Source organism: Boleophthalmus pectinirostris, unplaced genomic scaffold (genome assembly GCF_026225935.1).
Source record: "Boleophthalmus pectinirostris isolate CB_2022bp ecotype Guang Dong unplaced genomic scaffold, ASM2622593v1 HiC_scaffold_2, whole genome shotgun sequence".
In the NCBI taxonomy this organism is placed as follows: domain Eukaryota; kingdom Metazoa; phylum Chordata; class Actinopteri; order Gobiiformes; family Gobiidae; genus Boleophthalmus; species Boleophthalmus pectinirostris.
Genome location: NW_026571152.1, coordinates 19,914,066 through 19,940,975, shown reverse-complemented (window position 1 = coordinate 19,940,975; position 26,910 = coordinate 19,914,066). Strand labels below are relative to the sequence as shown.

The 26,910-nt window shown below is 37.9% G+C and overlaps 1 protein-coding gene across 1 annotated transcript in view; it reads left to right on the top strand.

Moving 5' to 3' along the window:
* The first annotated feature begins 3,295 nt into the window (after positions 1 to 3,295).
* Positions 3,296 to 26,910, top strand: part of grm8b (glutamate receptor, metabotropic 8b) — a 105,569-nt gene continuing 81,954 nt past the window's right edge. The window contains exon 1 of the mRNA XM_020934311.2: positions 3,296 to 3,817. Coding sequence (XP_020789970.1) covers positions 3,296 to 3,817 — 522 coding nt within the window. The remainder of the gene's footprint in view (positions 3,818 to 26,910) is intronic.

Sequence of the window (26,910 nt, the reverse complement as noted above, 5' to 3'; positions counted from 1 at the left end):
ATCTTTGAGGGTTCAAGCCTCTTGACTATGCTTCCAAAAGAGGAGGTTTATAAAGCAAGTGTGGTAAAACTATGAAGGCCAGTAGGCAGCAGTTAGACAGCAATATCCTACAATTTAGATAGTGGTATGCCAATGGTATGCCAAGGGAAGATCATGGTGTAAATGTGGCTCTTGTAAGTCCATGTTAAACTGAAAAATGTATGTGGAGGACACATTACTTAAATTCTCTCACACCAATTTTGTTAAATTTTTTTTCTACATACATTTTGCTTGAAAAATTGCTGTAAAAATGTGCATTGTGTAACTTCTTGTCTGGTGGAGAGTCTGTCAAATGTTTGTTTCCATGGAGATGTTGCTTTGTCTGGAATGTTTCATAGTATAGTATTAAACCTTTCTATCATCATGGAGACCAAACCAGATCAAGTTACAGATCAGATCTGTGGAGAGGCCCTGCTCACATTCCAAATGTCAGTGTTTTTTTTTTTAAGTATTGTTGAGCTATAAAACCACCTGTAACTTAATAAATGTAAAGTAGAGCAGTTTAATGTCACACTGTGGAACATTCCAGGCAGAGTAATGACATATCCATAGAAACAAAGAGGTGGCAGACCCCTGACCAAAAAACTTACATATGTAGTTCACCATTATGCTTTATGCTGTGTTGTCCAGTTGTAGTAGAATCTTAAATGCTTTCTTTAAATCTCTCTCTCTCTTTCTATCTATTCACAATATCTGTCCATTGTTCACCATATAGACTGCAGCCTTCTAATGGTACTATAAATATCCAATATAAGATTCCTGCTTATTTCCCAGTACTGTACATATGATGGTAAGAATCTTGGGTTACTCAAATCTGCATAAGTGGAAGCATTAATGATAATTTGACATTATTTTCCAAAAACAGAGGTTTAAGTGGTAATTTAGCTCCCAGCCTTGTTTCCATGTTAGCCATTTTGTCACATGGGCAGTACTCGGCTCCAGGGTCATCTTAGGCTTGGTTCCATATCCAGAAATTTTATAGGGACGTTAATAATCTGGCAAAGTGTCATGCTTGTACCATAAAAGTGAACAATAAGGCACATTTTTGGTCCTTAACAGCTCCACTATCTCCACATATCCGACCTGTAATTTGGTCCGGTTTGAGCTCCATGAAGATAAAAAGGTTTAATACATTCCAGATGAGCAATAACATCTGGAGAAAAGCATTTGACGGACCTGTATCTTTAAGCCCCACATCGTAAAACTTTAGCCAAACTATACTTTCACATGAAGATGTTTAGTTCATTCATATATTGTGGAAGAAAATGGAAAACACACATCTTTACCATGCGCTTCTCCACAGACCTGATTTGTAACTTAATTAGCCTGTTAGAGATCATACCTGCTGAATGTCATTGGAACATCTTAGGCAGAGCAATGGCATATTCACAGAAACAAGCAGCTGATGGACCTCCAACCAAAAAGTTATATGATGCTATTGCAGATTATCCACGTATTTCAGCCCCCTGTCATGCACAATTAATGCAGGCTAATTTGTTATAATGTTACTATCGCAGTGGTCACTGTTCTGAAACCCGTGGATAGACCTGGATTTATTTTGCAATTTTTACGGTAGTTAGTGTATTTATTTTATATGAAGTTATAAACAGGTTCACTAGAGGGCGCCATTTCTCTATTTTACCTTTTCCATTTCGTTCTCGTCTAACAGGCTGCATTGTGACGCTCATTAAGTTCAACTGAGTCTAACTGCACGGTGCGCTCCTCTTGTCTGCACCGACGGATGCGCTCGCTCTTCTCCGCGTTAGGACACACAAGAGGATGTGTTCGCATTAATCGGACCCCTACTCTTCAGATTCTACTTGAGTCTCACCACCGCTGGGATAAACCTCTTAAGTCAAATGTGTTTTTGCAGTGATGAATCGACTCAAGGAAAACTGTTTAAAGCCAACATATAAGAGTTTTCAACAGATAACAATCTTGGAACCGTCTCCAATGTCTTTGGATAATTAGCAGCGGCCAGCGGGAGTGCGTAAAGTGGATTGGTTGGATACGTGTGAGCGGTGGATGGGAGCTGCAGTTGCAATCCCAATCGTGCATGGTACTCGCGGTGGAATCTCAAAATAACAATTTGTGTGATTAGACAAACATCTCGAGTCTTATCACATCTGCATTAAAGAGGCGCGCGCCAGTCCTGCTCGTGCTCCGGACAGAGCCGTTTAAAGCCATTCGCGCTTTTCCCACGGACACGAGGGAATAGTGTGGTCAAACTGAAGAGGTTAGTGACTACAGACATGTGGCTCGTTGCTCTCATTGAAGTATTAGGCTTGATCGTTAGGCTACATGAAATTATTTTGATTACATTGTTAGGATAGTCAGGTCGACTTAAGATTGGCTTTGTTATTTTTGCAGCAACGATGAAGGTTTAATAACGTAAATTAAAAAAACAACAACATAAACACATAGTCCATAACTGAGATTTGAGGTTAAACTCAGAAAAGATGAATGATATATGATTAGATATGATAAGTCAATAATTTCTTGAAGAGACACTGGCATGCATGGCATCCACTGTCCACTTGGGAAATTCAAGTTCACTGTTCATATTATAACTAGAAGATTGACGTTTCTATGTCAGCTCCAACCAGATCACACAGTTGATTGATCAAAGGCTGTTGGTGCAGATTGGCAGGCACGTTCTGTCAATCAGCCCCAGGTCATCCTAGCACCAGTGGCTATGTTTACATGCAGAGCTAAATCTGATTGTTATCTGATTTCTGGACCTTTAAGATGATTTAAATATGATGGGAGTAGTCAGAGGGAGCGTGGTCGGAAAGAAATGAGACAATTTCATTGTTTATGTGTCATAAAAATCTGACAATAATATTTTGAGTGTGCATGTATCCCCAGCCACTGTCTAGGACGTGAATGAATGATGCAGCTCTTAATTCTTGAGAGGGCTGCTTGTCATAATTCAGATTTTTATTCTACTTCTGTTTTTTAACTTTGCATTGCAAGACTGGACTTTCCTCATTGTGGGACAAATAAAGGTTCTCTTATTCAATTTTGTGCTTTAGGTTGCTGGTACCATGTGAGTGACGGCTGTTGCGCCTCTTATGCCCGCCCCCTCCACCTGTGACTGGCCTGTCCTAATCTTTTGGACACACATGGGACAGCTGTTTGTAGGCGGGACCGGGTTCCATTTGGCATGTTTTGGCTTCTTCCATTTTGCCCTGTCTTTTCCTCTAGACCAAGTGATCACATGACCACCCTGTATACCTGAGTCCAACCCCAAAACATGGCGTCCAGTTGGGTTTCTGATCTCTTCTCGTTTCTTTTTGTGGGAAGCTACTGGTTGCTTGGTGACACATCCCCCAAACCAGCCTCCTCCTTAGATCAGCTGTCCTCACCAGAATTCGCCCACTCAATTCGAATAGACGGGGACATTATTTTGGGAGGTCTGTTCCCTGTACATGCGCGCGGTGAGAGGGGCTTGCCCTGTGGTGAGCTCAAAAAGGAGAAGGGCATACACAGACTGGAGGCCATGCTGTTTGCCATAGATCTCATTAATAAAGACCCAGAGCTTTTGCCCAACGTAACCCTCGGTGCCAGGATTTTAGACACTTGTTCCCGGGACACGTATGCCTTGGAGCAGTCCCTTACCTTCGTGCAGGCCCTTATTGAACGGGATGGGTCTGATGTCCGCTGTGCCAACGGAGAGTCTCCCATCTTCGCCAAACCAGACAAAGTGGTCGGGGTCATCGGAGCGTCGGCGAGCTCCGTGTCCATCATGGTCGCCAACATCCTCAGACTTTTTAAGGTAAGGGTCATGTTTTAATTTTCTGAGCTTTAGCACCCTGAAATTAGGAGTGCTATTGAGGCAGGAGGGCATTAGTGGTCAGAGCATCTGCCCACCAACCTGAAGGCTGGTTGCTTGACTAGCCAGTCCCTCCTATATTCTGATATTTTGTTCAAATACAGAAGGGTCTGGAACGTGCCATAAAGGGCATCAACAACAATCTAATTTGGGAGGGTCAGTCCACAGCCACGTAGCGTGTGTGGTTCTCAAATACGGAAAACATCGTATTATTCAGAACAAAATATATAACTTTTTATACCTGAGATAAATAAGCGCTAGAAATCACCACTGTTTCTTATTTCTCTGTGTTCTCTTTGTTCTCCTTCTACTTGTAAGTCTCCATGTTTTTCTCATGAGTTCTTCCAGACTTTTCTCTGATTGGTTATTCTGCCTGTCAATCACGGCCATTGTAAATCAAGTAGGTAGGATATAGTTCCAGAGCAGTATTTATGAAGTATTTTAAAATTATGTGGATTTGGCTGAGCATACTAGAAGGTTGGTGATTTTATTTCTGCTCAGGCCAGTGCATATTTTATTTGGTAAGACTCTACACTCATTTGTTGGTTTTTGGAGTAACTTGTGGTTAAAATGCTCAGCTTCACTGCTAACATTATAACTCCTCCAAAGAAATGATATTTTAATGTAAAATACTGCAATCATAGTCAAAATATAATTAAAATATCAGCTCCTGAAACAGAGCTGGTGAAGGGGTGGAGAAGGTTGTGGAATTAAGTCAGTAGAACTGCAATGAGTTAAACAAGTAAATTTAATTCAAATAATTCTATTTGTCCCTGAGGGGCAGTTCAACGGCACTTAACAAGTGTTAGGTTTGTGTAATATGTATGTAACTATATGTTTAGTGGTAAATATTGTACACAAATGGAATAGTCTACAAAATAAATCACAAAAAATCTAAATATCAGTTAATTTCACCTTTTCCCCTATTTGCCTAACAATACTTGCTGGGATCCAGAATATGCTCTTCAGTACTTTAAACTGTCAGTCTGGCAGGTCTGGCATGATTGACAGGTGGATTACCCAATCAGGTACATACATGGTCCATTCATATTGGAAAAAATAAAGTAAAAATATCACAGTGTGCTAAAAAAAACAACGCAGATTTCTGCGGAATCAGTGAGCACATAATTTAACTGTATTGACTGATTGTATGTGTAACTGATAGTTCACCAATGAGTTCCTTTGTTTCACATGTGCCACTGAAAAAAAAAAATTGGTTTGGCTTGAAACGCGACAGAGGGCATTGGGACCAGGCTGATTTATTATTTATAGATTGTGCACGACCAGAGATATGCAAACTGAATTGCCCTTTGGGATTAATAAAGTTGTTGATTTGATTGATTGATAAATCTGTATAAACATACAACAAGATTTCAGTCTGGATTATTTAGGCAATAACTATGTCTGATATTGTAACCACTACATCACCTGTAAGAAACAATCAGTATCTTGCAGTTTTAAGTAGTTTTACATTCAGGGATCCAGTTCAACTGAGTTTCTTTGTCTTTCATTAATATTCTCTGAGAAATCACATCTCTATTTTGGTCTTTTTGTCACCTCCTCATTGCACTTCTGCTGCTCCTCACTGTCTGTGGCTGTCTGCACCTCAGCACGTGTTATTTTCACTCCAGCTGTTCTCCTCAGTCAGGCCCAGGCTGAGAACATATAAATATCACAAGTACAATGATGAAATATATTTTTTTTTTTATAATTTTGAACAGTCTGTAATGTTGTATACAAATGTACTGGCACTATCTTGCACTGGTAGCATCAAGGACAACATTGTAAACGTGATCTGCAGTTATCCACAGGAGGGCTGAGAGCATGCAGCACTTTGTTAAGGAGTTTGAAATTATGGTAAGGGTATTAATTAGTTACTAAGCCTGAATGAATCTTATTAAACAATTTTGATTGATTGATGAATGTGTTGATTATGAATTAAGTCTTTGTTCAAGCTTTATTGATTCTGTGTATAAAAAGAAAGAAAAAGATATAATTGTGCATTATTATCAATTATCCGTTTGAATATGGTCATGTCTACATTTTTGCCCATGAAAATTATCCACCAAAGCCCAACTTGTTCCATACATCACTAATGTAGACCCAAGTTAACTTAATGGGACTGCTCCATTTTAATAAGCCAAGTCAGGAACATGCACGTAACTCTTTTTGACTAAAGAAACACACGCAGTGCTAAAAAACAGAGGTGATGCACATGTGAGAAGGGTCCGTCTAATGAGGACAGAGAAGACCCGACCACATCACTTATCTAAAATTAGCCTAAGGAGCCTCGGGGCTGAAGGAGCGCGAGAGGGGCTCACATTGTGCTGAGCCAGAGGTTTGGTACTGCTACTGCTGCTGCCACCTCCCGCTGGCACTGTCAACATCCTCACCAAAAGCCACAGCAGAAAGCACCCAGGACCTACAGACAAATGAAGCAGAGATGATTTGAACACTGAAATACGGTTGTCATCATATTAAAGGTACATTGCGTAACATTTCTAGTGGGGAGTCTGCCACCTACTTTTCTCCATGGAAATGTTACTGCTTTGTCTAAAATATCGCTTAAATTTAATCTGTCGCTACATTACAATTCAGATCTGTGGATTGTCACCTCAATTCACAGAAGGAATTGTATTTAGTTCTGAGCAATAGAAACACCCGTATAGAATAAATGCTAGATAGATATGTTTAATGTCATACCACGGAACTTTCCAGGGAAAGCTATAACATCTCCATGGAGACAAACAGATGGCGGACCCTCCAGCAGAAAAGTTGAGGAGCGAGCATACTCAGGAGACTCCTCAACATCAGGCACTTTTTTGATAGCATGTCAAAATATGCAGCGTGAAATGTGCACTGGTAGTATGTTCTCTGAAATAAGCAGTTTTTTGTCTGCAGGCTATTCTCTTTGACAGTAAGTTAATTTTGTTCAATTTTTCATGGTTGATGTTGTTTTCTCTGGTGATTCAATTTAGGGCTTCTTCAATTAACTACTGCACAAAATGACTGTATTAAAGAGGGGGCATTATGCATTTTTAAAAAAAGTTTTCTGCCAGGTTATTATTCCCTCATCAAAAGCACGTCTGAAGGTGTTCTAGATGTCAACTATGCAATAGTCCTGGCCAAGATCCTGGGTCAAGAACTGGAGAATAGCTGAGTACTTGTTACTTTTGCCTTAGCTGAGAACTAATCAACCTGTACTCAACTAAGGCCATTACTTAAAACTTTTAAAAGCAATGTACCTGATTTTTACTGTCATGAAAATGTTAAAAATACTAAACTAGTACCTGCAGTAGTCCAAAGTTATCCCTTACTTTTCTAACACTTGCGTTTTTAAGCACATTTCACAATTTTTAGAAGATAGAACAGAATCATGACCATGCTAAGAACAACTAGCATGCTAACAATGCACCAACAATGCAATGTCTTACTTCCTGATTTGTGGGGGATAAAAACAGTTCATAATTAGTTTAAAACAAGTCTCATATTGACTTTAACAAGCTGCTATTACAGTATATCTGTACTGGGGCAAAACAGATTTTACTCTATTACATTTATTAAAACAGCCCCTAAATGTGTAGGCTACTCTATAATAGACTCTCTAATTGAAGGCTTACCACCTGCTTTTTTCCAGATGTTTTTATTTTGTCTGAAATGTTCCACAGCATGGCTTCAAACTTATCTTTTTGTCCAGTTCTTGAAATTCAACTACAACATTTATGACATAAAAAAAAAAAAAAGGTATCAAGGAGTCTTTATTAAAGCAGTTATGGAGACAATCACAGACATGCCTGTCCCTGACAGAGAGTCATCTGTCCCTGCATGGATCTTTTTATTTATTTTTTTTAATTGGGTCATTTTGCAGCACTACAAAATAAAAACAAAACAGGCCACAACTACATGGATCATGACAGAAAGGGTCCAAGCTAAAGCAAAAGTACTAAACCCTATTAAACAATAACAGAATTCCAAAAAAGAAAAGATCGCAGTGCATGAACAACAAGTTTGCATTTACAGCTATACATTTAAAAAAATTAATGCATAATTCATTCCAGAGCTCTATGTCTTTCAAAACATAATGCTTGATATTCATTACTCAGGTTGTTCCATAAACTAACCCCTCTAACAGAAATACAATCACTTTTTTTCTTAGTTCTTATCTTCTTTTTTTTTTTTTTAAAGATGCCAGATTTGATTTGTTTTTTGTTTTGTTTCGTTTATGGTCGTACAAACTAACGAAGGCACAAAAGTTTATTGTATCATATCGTAACATTTCTGACATTTCTGATTGATTGCCATAATTTCATCTGAATATTGCCATCAGGATAATACAAAAAAATATAACATTCAATACAGCCACTTCTAGAAGCTTTTTAAAATACACTTTGGACATTATGTTATGCTGGTATTGTCATGTTTGATTCATAGCTCTCATCCATCATGCATCACTTTTGTTCTTGACTTGTTGATATTCTTCTGTACAACCCACACTTGACCCTGTGTGGATTTTAGTCTTATTCTATAGATCTGGATATATCTGTGTTCCCGGGCTGTAGTTTTGACCTGTAACACACCTCACACTCTAAATCCAATATAACTTGAGCTGAGTGGATCTCTGGGAGGTGTCAGAGGTGCGATCCTGCCTCTGTTATGGACTGCCTTGCTTTAGAATATATTTTCACACAGAACGGGCCCAAGCCTGACCTTTTCTATGGCATCATATAACTGTCTCCAATGTGCATTTCACTATATGCTATAAATATCCACATGTCAAACCTATTCTTTCCTCTAGTGAGTTTTATATTTGAATCTATGACAGCGGTGACCAGGGCCATGTTGTATTTGAAATGTGGGTCCATGTGGCGTTTTTAGTCACTTTGTTTTTTTAGTCAGTATGTTCCAAGCGTATGTCTTCTTGAATGCCTTTCTTCTGTGCTTTTTCAATCAGAGGGAAAATAGGCTCTCTTGAGATTTTTAAGTGTAATTGGTGCATCCATTCATTAGGAAGCTAAATAATCTGTTTTACTTGGCCAAATCACTTAATATGGTCACAGTTCAAATTGAAAGCCTTTGGTATAGTAAACATGGAAGTTGTTTAGCTCCAACATATTAAAGCAGACCTATTCTCCTTTTTTATTTTCTTAATCGATGATATATGTAGGATTTGGCAGTGTCGTGTCACCTTTTTGGTACAAATGAAAACAAATCTGCTACTCGATGTGCAGCTATCCATTGGAGCTGCATGCTTGTTTTTTTGTGATGATGCTTGTGGTGTCATCACTATCCATTGGGCACTGCAATTTTTTAATGTGGAAGTTACAGGACTTTTTTCTTTTATGAAGTCATTTTTAGATGTATATATAATTTTTCTTTGGTTTCTTTATTGGACAGAAATTTGTCTGTTTTAATTTCATGTTAACTCACATCTTGTTTTAAAAATCTGTCTAGATCAGGGATCTCCAACCTTTTTCCTCTGGTGAGCTACGTTTACAAAAAAACATGCCAGGGAGCTACTCTTTTTAGTTGTCAAAAGAAACTGAATAAATACAAGACCAACGGAAAAGCCTTTGATTGGGTACAGTTAGATGCCTATTAAACATAAACCACTATCCATTTATTAGTGCACAAAGTTAGACTTCAAAATGACAATTTTACAATGGTAACAGGCATTTCATTCATCAAATTTGATATATTCAGCACAGTATGTATAATTTAAAAATCCCTTGGCGAGCTACTTGGAACGGGGTGGAGAGCTACTGGTAGCACCTAAGCTACAGGTTGGAGACCTCTGGTCTGGATGATTGCTATTTTGAGGGGCAGAATGAACCCCCATATTACTCATCCACAAAAGCCTATCTTTTTTTTTTCTTTTTTTACACAAAATGCACCAAATTTGTAATCAAAATTTAAAACAGGATTAATTGCTCAGAGCTAAACTGAACTCAAACTGCATGCATTTTGTTTTGTAGTCCTTATGGCGCTGCACAGACTGCCTCATTACTCTGACATTTGAGTCTCTTAAACTTTGAGACTACCTGTCCTCCGTCGTCCCCGGCCCTCCGGCTTCTTGTCGCCTGATGGCTGCGCGGTCAGGAAACACATGAAGTCATTCCACGTAAAAAACACAAAAGAAGATGCACGAGCCGCAGATAATGGCTCCTAATTGAGGAGAATTAGCTCAATGTAGCGACAATTCATTAGCGTCCAGATGCTAATGACCTCGTTAAGCCGCGCGCAGACGGTGCCCTTTGGTTCGACTGACGGCTTTAATAAAACTCTTGCTGTTTTGTGTTCTTTTGCTACTTTATCTTACAGTGGAAATAAATGAGTCTGTCAGGAAAGAATGTGTGGAATATTTAAGAACTGATCCACACCTCTAAGCCGTCCATCCTTTGTTCTAGCTCCATTCTGGTCATCTTAAAGGTGCACAGTGTAACTTTCTTAGTGGGGTGTCTAGTTCCATGGATTTGTTACTTCTTTGCGGGTGTTTATTGCTTAAAAAGATCTTATTTTAAATGGGGACAGGGTCGCCTCTTCATCTGCTACTCTCCATGTTGATACAGATATGGTTAATGCTATACTGTGGAACACTGCAGGCAAACATCTTCATGGGGTTACATAGTTACATAGTTCAATAGTTCAATTTGTATGATTTTTGTGTCTGGTGTTTTAAACATTTATCTTAAAACAGAACATAGGTGGCTTACTAATCCTGATAATTTTAAACACAATTCTATTTACAATTATTCAATGAAAAGAAAGGAGACGTAAAGCACAGAATTAACAGAATATTCTCCAAACATAAACTTCCAATATGTCATTTTGTTATCATTGGGGAATAATCAGGATTAATTAATTTTGAAGAATTGCACAGACCTAATAGAAACAAATGAGTCTGTTGAACTGATGTGTATTTTCCTTCATTGCTAGTGACATACTGTAGTGGCATAGTTGTAAACATTCCTGCTTTCTATCAAGATGGTCCCGAGTTTGATTAGACAAGGAGAGACAGTGCAGTGTGCAGTCAGCAGTTTTCTCCAGGTGCTCTGACTTTCTGATACCAATAAAATAATAACAGGGATTTTCTTAAATGAATACAGTTTTAAGGTGCAGTTTGATGTCACTTTTCTGGTAGAGGGTTAACCACCTTCATGAAGATTGATATTTCTTTTTCTTAAATGTTTCATACTATGGTGTCAAACTTGTCTGACTGCATGGAGACAAGCAGGTGCAGATAGACCAGCTACAGGTCAAATCTGTTTGTTTTTCAATGTATTTTTCAGCTATAAACTGTAATTGAGTAAATACAAGGCAGAAAATTTTATGTCATACAGTGCAACATTCCAGTCAATGCAATACCATCTCCATGGTGACAAACATGGGCAGACCCTACACCCAAAAAGTTACATTATTTATTGCAAAGAAAAGCACTAGATACTTTCTGCCTCTTTATATTTACTAGGGATGCACTGATACGATGCTGGCTATGGATATCGGTACTGAATACTGAAACATTTGCTGGATCGGATATCGGTTTATAAATGTATTTACTGGTCGTAGTTGGCCCAGAAATGTTTAGAATTTTTATTTGCACAAAGTTGCTCTGTAGTTACATGAAAGGTAAATAACAACTACATAACACTTTTGGATCAGTTTTGTCTTATATTATTTTTGTTTAAAGGAAATAAATGCTGTTTTCAGTCTCTCTACTGGTATCGGTTGATATCAGGTATCCCTAAAGATCGTTAAAGATATAGTATCAAAATCGGTACAGGAACTGATCAGTGAGTCAATGCATTCTCAATATTCATCCAAAGTTGAGACAAGGATAAGCCTAAGGAGAGGTGTGCTTGTATTCTCCCTCTTGTAATAATTTCAAAGTGTACTCAAGTGTTAAATGAAAACCTGTTGAACTCTGACCTCTGCCGTCAGTACAGCAGATGATACATGGAGGTCAAACGGCTGTGTCCGCTGCGTGTGAAATTTCAGTGTAGAATCGGAGCCGCTGTCAGGGCCTGTTATTCCCTATAGGATCCCCTTTCTGATCTGTCTGCACAAAGAACACACATTTTACTCATAACGCAGAAAAAGATGAGCTCTATGTGTGCGCTGAGGAACAAACACTTGAACATTTGACTGCAGATTTTTAAGGATTATACATGGCTTTTTCTGAGCTTGTTTGCACTGTGCCTTTTTTATTGTCTTGAAACATGAAAAATATGCAGTGGTCCAAAGTAATTCCTCTCTTAAAGATCCTATATTATGCAGAGTTGTGCCCTTTAAGACATGTTAGAATGTTTTACTGCCTCAAAAAGATAGCTGGAGTTGTTTTATATTCCATCCACACATGTATGTCCTGCATATATCCTGCATGTATGTCCTGCGTTATTAGTCTACATCGCCAAAGCTCAATGCTCTGTTCCAACTTGTGATGTCATGAAGCGATAGTTTTCAAGTTAACAACTACATTTTACCTTTTGTTCAGTAGTGATAAGCGCAATTCTGAAATTATCCAAATGATTCTAGTGAAGGTCTATGGAGTTTATGGAAGCACTTCCTGTATTACACACAAGGTTAAAGTGTTTTCTGTTTGAAAGGAGGCCTTCTTAGATTCTGTTTTTAAAATCTATGTTAAGCTATTCTTTCCTCTTCAAAAACATACCCAGAGTTGTGTTTTGTTCTGTTTAAAAATTACTCAGACATGTGAGAATGAAAAAAACACACAACTCCAGGTATGTTTTTGATAAGATAACGACATTCTAAGATGGCTTAAAGCTTACAAGTGTCCATTTTGCATAATATTTCCAGTGGTTTGGCAGAGTGACAGAGCTAAGGCTTTGTAAGAATTTTATACATTAGAAGCCAAAATAACTTATTGTCCATGGATTTTATTGTTACTGTCATTGCTGTATCACCCAGCCAAATTCCAGCTACCACATTTATAATCACCACAATACTGTAAAATTCTTCCAAATTACTTGAAAGCCTCAGCTCTGTCACTCTGCACTGAGGAGTACACCAAACCATTTGACTATAGACTTTGAGTGGGATTAAAACAGGCTTCTTATCTCCGGTCTCTCTTTCGTTTGGTATAAAAATGAAAGCTGCACAGATGGGAGCAGGTGAAATTTGACCTTTGACAAAATCTGTTGAGGCTTTGTACCAAATGTTTCCTTTTAGCACTGAACAAGAAATCCCCCAGTTTGACCCCTATCCTGAGGTCAGGGCAAGGCTTTGTAAAATTCCATCTAGCGTTTATACTCCTTCCTGGAAATCCTATCCAATTCTATTTTTAGTAAAATATTTAGTTCTTGATTATTCTGGAATTCATCATCATGGAATTATTGCTGTTTAAAGGTGCACTGAGTAACTTATCCGGTGGAGGGTCCATCATCTGCTTGTCTCTATGGAGATTTAAGATTTAATTTAAGAATATCCATGGAGACTTGCAAGCCAAATTATAGGTTAGGTTTGTGAAGAGGAGACCCCACTCACAGTAAGACTGGATGTTGTTTTAAGATATTTTTAAGCAATAAATAACACCTGTAATTGAATAAATGAAGACAGATTGGTTTAATGTCGTACTGTAGACTAGACCGGTACCGGACTGTGGGTCGTTTGGTATCGGGCTGTGAAAGCGCAAACCCCCCCTTCCATACGCCCGCGGATCACACCTCCTCCCGTATGCTGTGTGGACCGCATCTCTAAACCAGAACTAAAACCATGACTAAATCAGAACTAAACCAGAACTACAACCAGAACTAAATTGGAACTAAACCAGAACTAAAACCAGAATGAAACCGGAACTAAAACCAGAACTAAAACCATGTCTAAACCAGGACTAAACCAGGACTAAGACTAAACCAGGTCTAAACCAAGTCTAAAACCAGGACTAAACAAGGACTAAAACATGATTTAACCAGGACTAAACCGGGATTTCACTAGGTCTAAACCAGATCTAAACCAGGACTAAACCAGGTCTAAAACCAGGACAAAACCAGAACTAAAAGAGGATTTAACAAGGTCTAAACCAGGACTAAACCAGGTAAACAAGGTCTAAACTAGGAATAAACCATGTCTAAACCAGGTCTAAACCAGGATTTAACCAGGACTAAATTATGCCATGCACATTGGACGCGCGAAATAAATACTATATATGCAACTGGTGTGTAACACATAAAAGGTGGGGGACCACTGCTGTAGCCAATTTAAACTAAAGCATTAGTATCTCCATAAATCCACAAATTCTCAAATGGTTGTGGACCCTCTTCAGAAAAGTTACACAGTGCACCTTTAATTATGCATTTATAAGTCTGTGTATTCATAGTATTTCAACATTTTGACTCTGCATTTTCTTTAGCAATATATCACACACTGTTATTGTGACATTTTTATTTGTCACAATTAGGGATGTAACAATAACCAAAATATTGTGATATTGTATCGTCAAAGTTCTCACAATAATATCATGGACCATCACAATATATTGAATCACAAGTCTGTTTACTTAAATTAAGAGTTACGGTGCAGCAACAGCTAAAAAAGACAGAGGGAACTACATAGACCATGATCCTTTGCTCCATTTCAATGTACACTACATGAAGAAATAACAGTTCTAAGCACTTTTGAGTCTTAATTCTTTTGGATTAAGTCTTGTCAAGCTTGGGGACCCATCTCCAGATCTCATCTTGGTCTGGACTACATAGGTGAAGAATTATTTTATTGTGCATATTTTGGATTAGAAGCTTTTGCAAAATAAAATAAAATAAAAATGATACATGCAGACAACATAATGCATCATTGATATATATATAGTATTTGGCTGTTGATCCACAAAGAGCTGTTATTTTTTGTTGTGGGTAACCATATTAAATCTTTTCTGGCTATAGATTTGTGCTAACTGCAGTGGAAAACTAGCTTTGAGGTTTGGAAAATTCTGTTGGCGTAATTTCACTGTACAAAATAAACAATCCACATGAGACGACCCCAAAGGCATTTTATGACTCTTATTATTGATGTGAGGTCATCTTTAAACCATTATGTAAAAAAACAACAACAACACATCTTTAAAAATAGCTTGAGGCTTTGATAATTCAGCCTCATTTTGACACAAGGAAATTGGGGTTAATGCTAGTGTTAACCTTTGTTTGTCTGTAGAGAAGCAGCTCCATGTTTAAACCTCTCCCAGTGCCCCAGGACGTCCCATTAGCAGCAGCAGAGGCAGGCGGGGCATCAGGCATAACTCCAGACCCATCCTCTGACAGGACAATCATGTGCATGTGGTTAGAGGCTACAGACATTGGTAAACGTGAAGGGGGAGGGGGGTCAGATGGAAAGGACGACCACCGAGCCAGGGTTTACACTATCTTTGGGTTTGTGGAGAAAAGCTAAACAATATGTGAAATCTTGAAATGTAAGAATTACCTCATCAGTGATCAGCGAGTGGTCGAGTGTTCAAAGCCAATCTATTTTTGTGTTTTGTGTTTTTGTGTGTGCTTTTTGTCATATCTGTCATGTTCCATTGTATGGCATTAAACTTCCTGCATGTATTAAACTTGGTCTGGTGGGGTCCTCATGTCAGTGGAGGTAGATACATTTAATGCCATGCTGTAGTATATTTCAGGCAACTCAAGAACATCTTAATGGAGACAAATTAGTTACTATTATTATTATAGTCACATGAGCTCATAACTGCTGACTGTCCATAAGATCTAAAAAATGTTTGTAATTTTGACATCCACCTGTCCAGGGCCTGCAGATGGAAACTAGCATTTTTGTTAAAATCTGACAGATGACATACTTTACTTTTTTAATATGGTTAATATCTTTTGTGCATTGTCCCTGATCAAATCAATAAAACATAGTATTTTGTATAATAATAATGTAAAATTATGTTCATTATCCTTCTCACCTCAGTGGGCCATCAGCTGTATTAGCACATTTGAGCGTATTGCTTTACGCTACGTGCCAGATGTGTCGCTTCACTTGTCCAGTTGCTGCAGGATGATGATGTCATAGTGTGTTGCCATGACAGGATTCTTCATCATCATCATCATCATTAAGAGACAGCCTCACTTTGGCTTTCCATGCTCCACCACAGCAGTATCCATGCCATGCGTCCCAGGGGAAGGCTGACGTTTTGGGGTTAAGCTGTGGGAGCTGGTCCTGGGACGTGATGGAGGATGGCAGGCGTCTGCTGACGCTCAGTGAGGGTCTCGATCTCATGTCACATTCAGGAACACCTTGTAAAGTGCACGCATGCTGAACTGTGTGGACACCATAGTCACTTTTATCACTGAGTTTGCAAAAATGTTACATTGTGTTGTTTCTTGTGTTGTTTTTGCAATCCTTTCATCAACTTGCAAGTTTTATTGTCACAGAAATTCACATCCATCACATCCAGGCAAATGTTTTCAACTCTAGTTCTGATTACCTATTGGTAAGATAACTTTGCTTTGGAGACTAAACACTTGTCAAATACTTTACAAAGATGTGAGTCTGGTCATTTGTTAATTTCCTTTACTTCAGATGGGTGTGATTGATGGGTCATCCAAATATGACAGGTAAAAAAAAAAAAAGAAATAATGGGTGCTTATTATTCCACTATAGAAAATAGCTTACATGACTTTGTAAGTAGCAAATTAGTATTTTACGTACACCATATGTATGAATTTAACCATTACTAGTATATTCAAAGTTAACTCTTAGAAGTATACGCTTTCAGTTGCTTAGAACGATAGGCTTTTAATTACATGACTGACAGCTGACATTTTCCTCATACAGGAATTGATTCAAATGTATGTAAATTATATACAATTATAAGACAGGCACCTTACACTCTTCTCTGTTCTTCCATTGAGTGAAAGTTGCATTTGGCTGCTCCACAATGCTCTTATAGCTACAAAGGAGGAACACACAGGAGTCTCTTTTTAAGAAATAAAAAATCTGGGATCTAAAATATCTCAGAGTGGTCCAAAAACAGTCTCTCAGCAAGACAGACTTCTCTATTAGCAAGTCCTCGGGAGAGATCTGAGCGAGATTCACCAACCAGAATGAATATCATGGGAGATTTGAACACTCTTCATATCTACTTTTTAAAATGTACATTTTAGAAATAGATTCACTCTCTGGATTAGTTATTATTATGTTGGAGCCTCCTGTTTATAGGTGACATTTTGAGGACTTTTCCCCATTCAAAATGTAATTAATTTGGATGATTTAAGACCTGGATTTGTCAATCTCCACTAATCTCTAATCTTTACTAAAGCAAAACGGTAACTTGAAAACTACCACTACAGGGTGGAACAGAGCATTTTGAGCTTTGGAGATGAAGTCAGAATAATAAAGAAGGATTACTCAAATATATGAATGAAACACTTCACATCTCTGGGTATGTTTCAGAGAAGGTAACGACATTATAACATGGCTTAAAGCTCACAAAAGTCAAATCTGTGTAAAATAGGACCTTTAAATCATTTTGTATAGACAATTAAAACTAACATTATTTGGTTTCCTGGTGCATCAGACACTGTCCAGTTTTGAGACAATCACGCACACTTATTTTTAGTGTATCTACTGCATGTTTTTTTTTTTTTCTTTTTCACTCATAAGCCACCATTTTTGTTTTTGATGATGAACGAAACATTTCTCCAACTAGTTAAAAAGCCTGTTGATTATGCCCATTGGAAACCATGGAGACAGTTTATAATTCTAAATGTTTTTATATTATTATAAAAGCATGTTGTCTTGCTGGCCCGACAAAATACTACTAAAACTCATTACTTTACTGATCATATTACACAAAACTTGCATGTTTTTGGCTGTTTATGAGCCTTACGTTCCTTGAATAGTTCATGTTTATTGTTAACTGTGTGCATGACTTTGAATACATTGAGTTTAGTTAAAATACAGCAGTGAACTGCCTTTACTCTGCACATTTGTAACTGTGTCACAGGATCCAGCTGCAGTCTGTCAGTATCACATTCAAACACAGAGGACACACTGCCGTTTAGTGCTAGATTCATTACACACAACAAAGTCTGAACACTTCACCTTTATATTGTACTTTCATTCATATCATTTTCACTTTAAGGATGCTGTTTCCTATTTATCCTTCAACAAAACTCAAGCATAAGGCAGCGTTATGGAAAAAAGTAATATATCAGTTGTATGTATGTAGCCTGCACTGTTTTTTAAAAAAGGGTTATAATGACGGACAGATCATGCCTCATGTGAAAGCTTAGAACCACTCACTGAGCTGCAGAGGCTGCACTAGCACTGATTCATGATTGGCTGCAGGCGCTGGGGTTTAGGTAGTATAGGGATTCAGATCGGAGAGAGTTATTTTTAGGTTTAAACTAACTGGATTTTAGCATTGAAACTGGCAACTCAAATAAGACTCAGACTCAGAAACAAAACACCAAATTTTAATATAAACAGTGTCCACTGGTTTTGTAATCTGATACATTTTTAACAGAAAAAGATAAAAACTTATTTATCCACCTCATATTTGGGGATCCCTCATTCATCCAGGAGTTGTCCGATGTAGAGAAGGTTTCAGGTCCAGAAGACTCCCGCTGAAATCTGTCTTGTTTATTTATATATTGTTCCACTTTGGACTTTGACTTGAAGAGCTGAGTTTTAGACAACGTTTTAGTCTACAGTTTGTGCTTTCAGCTGTAATTCAGATTACCCTGCACTATCCATATGTCTATCACTGACCTGTTCATGTATAAACTAAGTAATTAGTTTACGTAACATTTTCCTTGTTGTGAAATCTGACCTCTGTATTTGCCTACCCCCGTGCCACTAGAGGGTGACCTGTCAAGCCTAGGTAGGGACCCTTCTCAAGATGTTAATCAGAAGTACCTAGCTGGAGGATTAGCCTGTAACTATAACCCAATGCAATAGATAGGCAAAACAGGCAAACTCCACACAGAAAACCTCTTCATGGTCAAAGAATTGAACCCTGCACCTTCTTGCTATGAGGTGAGAATGCTAACAATTGAAAATATAAAGAAAGATTACAAACTACCATACCAACTTGCTTTTCTGTATTGTTTACAGGGCCATAAAATGTCAAGCAAAGCCTACCTAAATGCATATATTCCACTTCGAAACAGAACTATCAGCTATTGTTGAAATCTTACAGTTTGGTGTTTTGTTCTAAAAGGTCCTCATTTGGCTTTCTTCTCTCCAGTTCTCGCCCACGTACTTTGAACTGCATCCCCTCCTCAGCTGTGCGTTTTTACAAACCCAACAATTAGCTCAACTTGTGGTCACTGTCTATTGTTATTTAGAGAATGGTCAGTAATTAAACTCTCTATGCACAGCGTTTTCTACCAGAGGGACAACCTTTTACAGCTAATGATGATATAAGTGGCAATCTTTATTCAGCTGGGCAGGTGCTGTAGACAGGAGCAGGAGTAAAAAGTCTTTATAGCCTGAGGAGTTTGAAGATGAATTAGTTTTAAATTATCTTTTGGTCAATCGCAAAGTTAAAAGTGTGTAAAAACTGTAGGAGGGCATAAAATGGGAAAAAAAAATCTAGAGTTTTGTTATTGTTATTTAGATTTTGAAACCTAATTTTAGCAAGGTACACTTTATTTTCCCTGTAGATATAAGGAAATTTGTCCTGCATTTGACCCATTCTTCATCACTAGTGGGTGACTCCACTGTAGCGCCTTGGGGGCCATCTCCAGATCAGCCTGGGGTCCAGATCATGGTCAGGAGTACCTCGCTGGTGCATTACCCTATTGTACCATGTGCAACTTTTAGACTGGTGAGTGAAACTAGACTAGAGGATATCTACCCAGACACAGGAAGTGAACCAGTGACCTTGTTGTGGGATAGAATGCCAAATGAAATCGAACTATTTGTAAAACTATTTTTCCAAAAATAATGATTAAGACTCTGTTATTGTGAACGTACAGTAGTATTTTGCAGTCATAGCAAGTTCTTCCCCAAAGCTAAACTGACAGAATGGTCACGGGAAGGGCATCTGGTGTAATAGTCAACAAATGAATAAGAATAAAATAAATGAGAGAATTGGACTACTTAAGTTAAATAAGACTGATTTACTGTGGCAAACCTAGAGTGGAAAAGTTTTTTGTGGTGGCATTGCTTTTCCCTTACACCTTGTTCAAACTCCATCTGCTCATATGGCTCCTGACTCTCTGGCCCATCAACTGATATAGACGCTTCCTCTGGTACAGCCTCTTACACCTGTTACAAGTAGGGCCCGGCCGATATATTAGTTAGCCGATATAGTATCGGCCGTTTTGGGCACTTGGAGACATACTGGCTATTGGCCTAAATCTTGCTGATATGGGCAGATAGTCCACGTGAACATGTTATATCAGGTTATAAAGCTTAGACTCTCTATATTATGTCAATTTAATCCAATTTACAGCCAAATAAATGTGCTAATATGTGGCGCACATCAAAATTTATCTACGGAGTAATTTGTCTGTGTTTATGACGCGGTACTGCCCCAGACTCACGTGACTCACGTGCACTTGTTTACACCCGTGCGCAGCCTGATTCATGTGCGCAACACGGCGCTGCCTTTAAACACTTCTGTGTCTGATCCAAAATACTGACTAGAAATAAAAGTGAACTTCAGCTCCCTTTAGGCCAGTAACAAAACTTCTGCTTCTGCATAGAAGAGAGGATTGTCTCACAGACAGAGGATGCACACAGCTGTTGCGTCATGCTGGATTATATTCTTTTTACGGACGATCGTTTTGAGTCAGGATTAAAAGGACACTTATTTGTGAAGATTTATAATCTGAGAGGAGCCGGTATGAGCGGTGAGTTTTGCAAATGTGTCGGTTTTGAAGCTACTTTTGGTTCTTTCTCATTGCTCCTACCTGCTGTAGCTACCACACATAAACAGCCTGTTTTCTCTTCCATTGGCCTAGTGTAAAGTGTCTATAGTGGCTGTATACATGTTACTGGACATGCATTGATATGTAAATGAGTTGTGAATAGAGGTGTGAATGATGCATATAATTAATTACTGCTGCATGCACGCATACCACTTAAGGCTAATAGTGTAGTTTACTTACTTTACTCGCTAGAATGTGATGCAAAAATGCCATTAGGCCGACCTACTGTCTTTAAATATGACTGTAAAGAGGCAGAATAATAATAAATGTAGCCTAAACAAACCTAATTTAAAATCCAGTAGAGCCAAACTTAAGTTTTATAATCAATAAAAGATTTACAGTGAATTTTTACATCACTAAATATATCTGCTTTTATATCGGCTATCGGCACCTCCAACTCCCATTTTATCGGTCTCATATTGGCTGCAAAAAAAATTCATATCAGTCGGGCCCTAGTTACAAGTATATTAACTGGTGCTAGTGGCTAGACACTTCACCCACATGGCCTAGTATGAAAGTGGTGTGTGTGTGAGTGATGGTGGTGGTCGGAGGGACCATTGGCGCCGATTGGCATGGCAGCTGCGCTTCTGTCAGTCTGCCCCAGGGCAGCTGTGGCTACAACAGTAGCTTACCATCACCAGGTATAGAGTGAATGAATAATGTCTGTGAAAAGTGCTATATAAATAAAGACTTACTTACTTACTTACACTTACTAACTGGCAAAATAGGCAACCATTTACTAATTATATTGACAATTTCAAACCCGCAAAATGTTTAGTTGCAAATTCAAATCAAACGTTTTGAACTATGGTGGTTGGTTCTCAACCTAAAAATGCCTCAATGGGCACACTTGGTTGTTATTGTATGAGTCTCATTAATAGACACCTATCAAAGGCAATTTCCCCCCACATATTTGAGCAAAATGTCTCATGCCACAGTACAGATAAATTGTATAAGCGGCTTTCAAATATGTCTGCTGTGTACTGTCTGCATCTAATTATAAAGCGTTGTTTGGTAAGTGCACATTAGCATGGTACTTGTTGCTAGCTTTATTGTCACTTATGAGAGATGTGAAAAGAGGTTATAAACTCTTTGCAGTGAATATTATAGATGCTCAGAATGCATAATGTAAATGAGTAACAACTTTGGATCACTGCAAACTATTTAAAATTGACTAGTTCTGTTTTTAAGAAAGCCTTCAAATAAATACATGATATCATAATTTTCTCTTGTTTTATACAAATTGCAAATTTTTATAACACACTGAATGGGGCAAAGGCATTTTCCTTTGAAAAATCAAACTTTAACATCAGTTTCCAGCCCTTTAGCAGATTAAAACTGCATTAGAAGTTTAACTGGCACAAAATCAAAATGATTGTGCGCAGAGCAGGGTGTTTAACAGCAGTGATAGCTCCATGGATCTGTTTTGTTTTGTCTGTGTATAATCCTGACTCTGGGTTTCTCAAAGGCAGTCAAACCTTCTGTCCTTTAGACGGTAAAATAAACCGCAAAGGATGGTGTCAGTTTCCTCCCCAAAATACCAAAAATGTCCCTCATTATTTATCTGCGAAAGTGAGACCACGCCAGCCTGGCAGAATCAATGCTCTGACTGAAGTCCTGCTGATCCCAGACCAGTCCGGGTCAGATAACACAGGGAGGATACAGGACAACAGACTCAACAAACAAACTCAGGGAGGATCACTCACTATGGCATGTTTCAATCTGCAGTACATTGAATAAAAGAAATGAGGGACTGTATTGCTGCATTCAGTATTGCTGCATATAGGCTCCTTTCTCTGTCAGAGAAGATTTATGTAATTAAGTCAGCTAGATATGAATATCAGATTAAAAGTGATCTAACAGATTAGAAGTGATTTATTTGCCATTACAAAAATATTTAAATCATGTGAAAGTTCAAGAAAAAGATCAAATAAAAAAAAAGAATGTGCACCTTATTTTGTCTTGGGTTGGTCTTCCTAAAACTAGTCTTCAGTAACCCCAGTGATCTTTATCAAGAGCTGATGTTGCTTTCTGATATTTCTTATTTTGCCAGTAACTCCATATTAATCAGTGTCACTTCAAACACATTTTTATTTTTCCCACTTTGAAACATAACAAAAGAAGCACACAGACTCGGTTTGTCGTTTGTTTTGCTCCGGGAGGATCACTCCTGTTTTCACTCCATGTCTAATCTCAGGCTGAACTCTCTCCCACCTCTTTCTCTCCCTTTCTCCCTCTCTTTCCCCCGCTCCATTTCTCTCCCTCTCAACCTCTTTCTCCCTGTGCACCAGATGAAAGCCCCTCTGTGTGGCCTGCTCACTGTCCACTGCTGGATTTAAGTATAAACTCTGATCTCTGAAGGCTGCATTGACCAGTCACCACTCACAAACAAAAAGCTTTGAAGCGCTGCAATAAATAACATGTAAAATAATGGTTCTGTATGATCTTCTAGTTATGTTATGTTTGTTATCTAATCCACATTTATAGTCATTATAGGAGCAATTTATTCAGACTTGGTTATGGAAGAAACATTTTAGTGATGCTTTCAGTTTGATGATGGCTTTCGTATTGTTATCTGAAACAAAGTGTCTAGATAACTACTTGACCTTGACGAATAAGGGATCACATTCACAGACTTACCTTAAGTTATTCCATTGAGTTATCAGGGGATATTGCTTGCTCAGTACCTTATAATTGCACATAAAACCGTAGTTAAAAAATCCTTTCAATTCTAATGCAACATTTTCTAAATATCTGTCCCCAGATGAGTAGACATGTAGACATGTTCAAATCACATATAGCTTTTTTAAATAGCAGTTGTAATGCTTATTTATTCTTAATTACAAAATCATTAGACACGACATCCCACTTATGTTTTAGTGTTTTGGTTCTCAAGATGATTATCCAATCAGAAATCAGAATTAGCCTCACATGTGTTTCTCATTTGGGTTGCCAGGTTCAATGCTGAAATCCAGTTGGTTTAAACCTAAAAGGACTCTCCTGCCTAAACTGAAGCATCTGTGGTCATCATGAATCAGTGCTTGTGCTTCCTCTACAGCTCAGTGAGGGAAATCTGGAGGTTCTGAGCTTTCATCATGAGGCGTGGCCATGAGAATGAGAAAAACTTGCAGGTGTCCTCTATAAGCAGGTTAAGACAACCTAGGTTCAGTTGTGTACCTATTTTTTTTTTTTATATTTGTGTTGCCTTCACTTACACTTACAACTTAAAAAGGGGGATATATGAGCTTTCTACCATAACATTGTACCCTCATCAAACACTTGTGTGAAGATGCTTTAGATGTCATCCATGCATGTTTATTTTTGCGATCTCACCCAGGTCCTATTCAAACCCTCCTTATGGTGAATTGTCAGATTCTCACAAGCCTACGTCACTCATGCTCCCATGTGACAGTTCTCCATATATCTACAAAAGCATGATACAAAACAACTCAAACCTGATGCAATGTGCAGTAGTTTTATTAGCAAGATGCATGCTGATTATGTGATGTCACTCTGAAGGGGGAGTGACTTAGTGCAGGGAGCAAAGGGAGGGAGGAGAGACAAAACAAAGTGAAACATGGTTATAACTATGTTAGCAGTTAATAGCCAATAACGTAAAATACCCACTCTTTAAACATTATACAAACCCCGTCTTAATTTTAACCTTCCTTTTCGTACTCCAATCCCTGCCGCTACTATTTACAGGGATTTAAACATGCAATTAAACATTTCTGACTCTGATTTATCTACGTTTGATCCCTGTCTTGGCCAATAGACACAGACATGTCACATTTACCTCTAGCACTTCTTAACCAAATGACGATTTGATGGTTTGATGGCGAATGGGATTTTCATTTAAAAATAAAAGCGTGCGCACAGCGAAGGGGGACATGATGGACGCTTGCTGTCACTTTAGATGCATTTCTTCTTCACGTGTTCACTGGGGTAGAACGCTGGAGACGATGACGGGCATCAGTCACTGTCATCAAAAGTATACATCCAACATGGCGTCCGACAAGAGGCATGCAAGCGTAAATATGGCAACCAAAACTGATTTATGCGACCTCCGCCACTCCATAGGCTTTACGACATCAGTATGCTCATAATAGTAAAAATAATAAACATCAGGATTTTATTTTATGCATATAGAAGGAATATATTCACAAGCTGTTAAAGTTGGCAACGTAGACTTTTGGAGACTGTTGGAGACAGAAACTTGTCATGCTTGCAAATAAAACGAGTTAAAGTGCCAGTTTTTTCCCATATTTGAGCAAAATGTGACTTACCTCAATACAAATATATTTTGTCTAAGCAGGTCTCAAGTTTTGCATCTAATTAGAAAGCATCTTATTGTTCGATAATCAGGAAGTTTGATTGAACATTGCTCAGACTATGAAATGAACTAGTTCTCTTTTTATACTTATTTTATTTGAAGACAGTAAATATCAGGTATAGCGCCTTTCAAGGCCCTCTATTACACTGAACATGTACAAAAAATATATAGAACATATACATTATAGAACTTAGTTAGACTATTTGATACTTTTAAAAGTAAACTATAGACAATGATTTATGATTTGAAACTAATCAGATTAAAGATTAGTGACATTTGACAGTCGACAGTCAAATTGACAGTTTCAATGATGTGAAAATGATACAATAGTGAAACATGATGTGCTCATACTAATGTGCAGATGTTGTAGTTAGCTGGCTCAATCACTCATGTCAATGTAATAAGCACACACACATACACACACACAAAAAACAGCTTTAACTTTAGTTTGTGATGTATTTTCTACAATTGACATTTCTGAACAGTGAATTAGCGTTATGCAAATTAACAGTATTTAGCAACTCTGTCTTTATTTTGATTTAAACCTTATTAATAGACTCAGTTTTTATTCACAATGGTTAAATCTTTAACAAAAACTAAATAAATGAAAATAAAATTATATAGATGTAAAAAATACATTCATATCTTAATTAATGTGCGTCTTGACAAGCTTCTAGCCCAGAATCTGTAGCTTTGCAAAACCGGTAAAAGGCTCAAGCTTTCTTCTAACTTTTATAATGTGTACATACCATAAAGTTTGTTAGTTACAACAAACGCTGTTAGTTTCTATGGGAAATCTCGACCGTGACCACCGCCAGTTTGCCGCGTGCTTTGATTGCCTGCAGGAGCTATATTGAATGTACAGCTTAAGTGGACGTGGTACTTTTTTCTTGTAAGACATCAAAGATATGAAAGTACAAAGTATTATGGGTTTATCTGGTACACCACAGGAGCCTGTTTAATGTCATCACTTTTTATTAATTTGCATCATGTTCAGTTTAATTCTTCAGAGCTTTAATTCGGGATTGATGCTCCATTTTGATGCAATGAAAGATCAGGACCTCTCAGTGAAGGTTTTTCACAATCGACAAACTTACAGTAATATGAAATGTAATGAGTGTCTTAATATAACGTACAATGACAAATCAATTATGAGCTTTGGACCATGTTATAATTAGAGTATTTTCTCTTATAATTTCCTTACTCAGAGTTCTATTTCAATGTTTTATGTTTCAGTAATCCTGTATTGTTGTGCACTTGAGGCATGAGTGCTCAGCACATTGCAGTTTTCACCTACCCCCTATCCTCGCACACAGCTACATGAAATTATTCAATGTAGTTTTTTAACAATAAAAGCACTGTAAAAAGAAAATCTGCTTATATGATGAAATTCCACAATAAAGGCAGGCCACTAAACCATAATTAAATGTGCATTCTGTAACATTTCTGGTGGAGGGTCAGTCAAATGCTTGTTTCCATGGAGATGTTATTGCTTTGTCTGGTATGTTTCACAGTATGGTATTGTAACCTTTCGATCTTCATGGAGACCAAACCAGACCGAGTTACAGGTCAGATCTGTGGAGAGGCAATCCCACTCACAGTCAGAATGTCAGTTTTTCTAGGTATTTTTGAGCTATAAAACCATCTGTAATTGAATAAATATAAATTTGAGCTGTTTAATGTCATATTGTGGAACATTCTAGGCAGAGCAATGACATATCCGTAGAAACAAGCAAATGGGGACCCACAACCTTTAATATTGCTGTTTACAATGCACTAAATGTAAAATGATGGTAGATGTAGGTTCACTA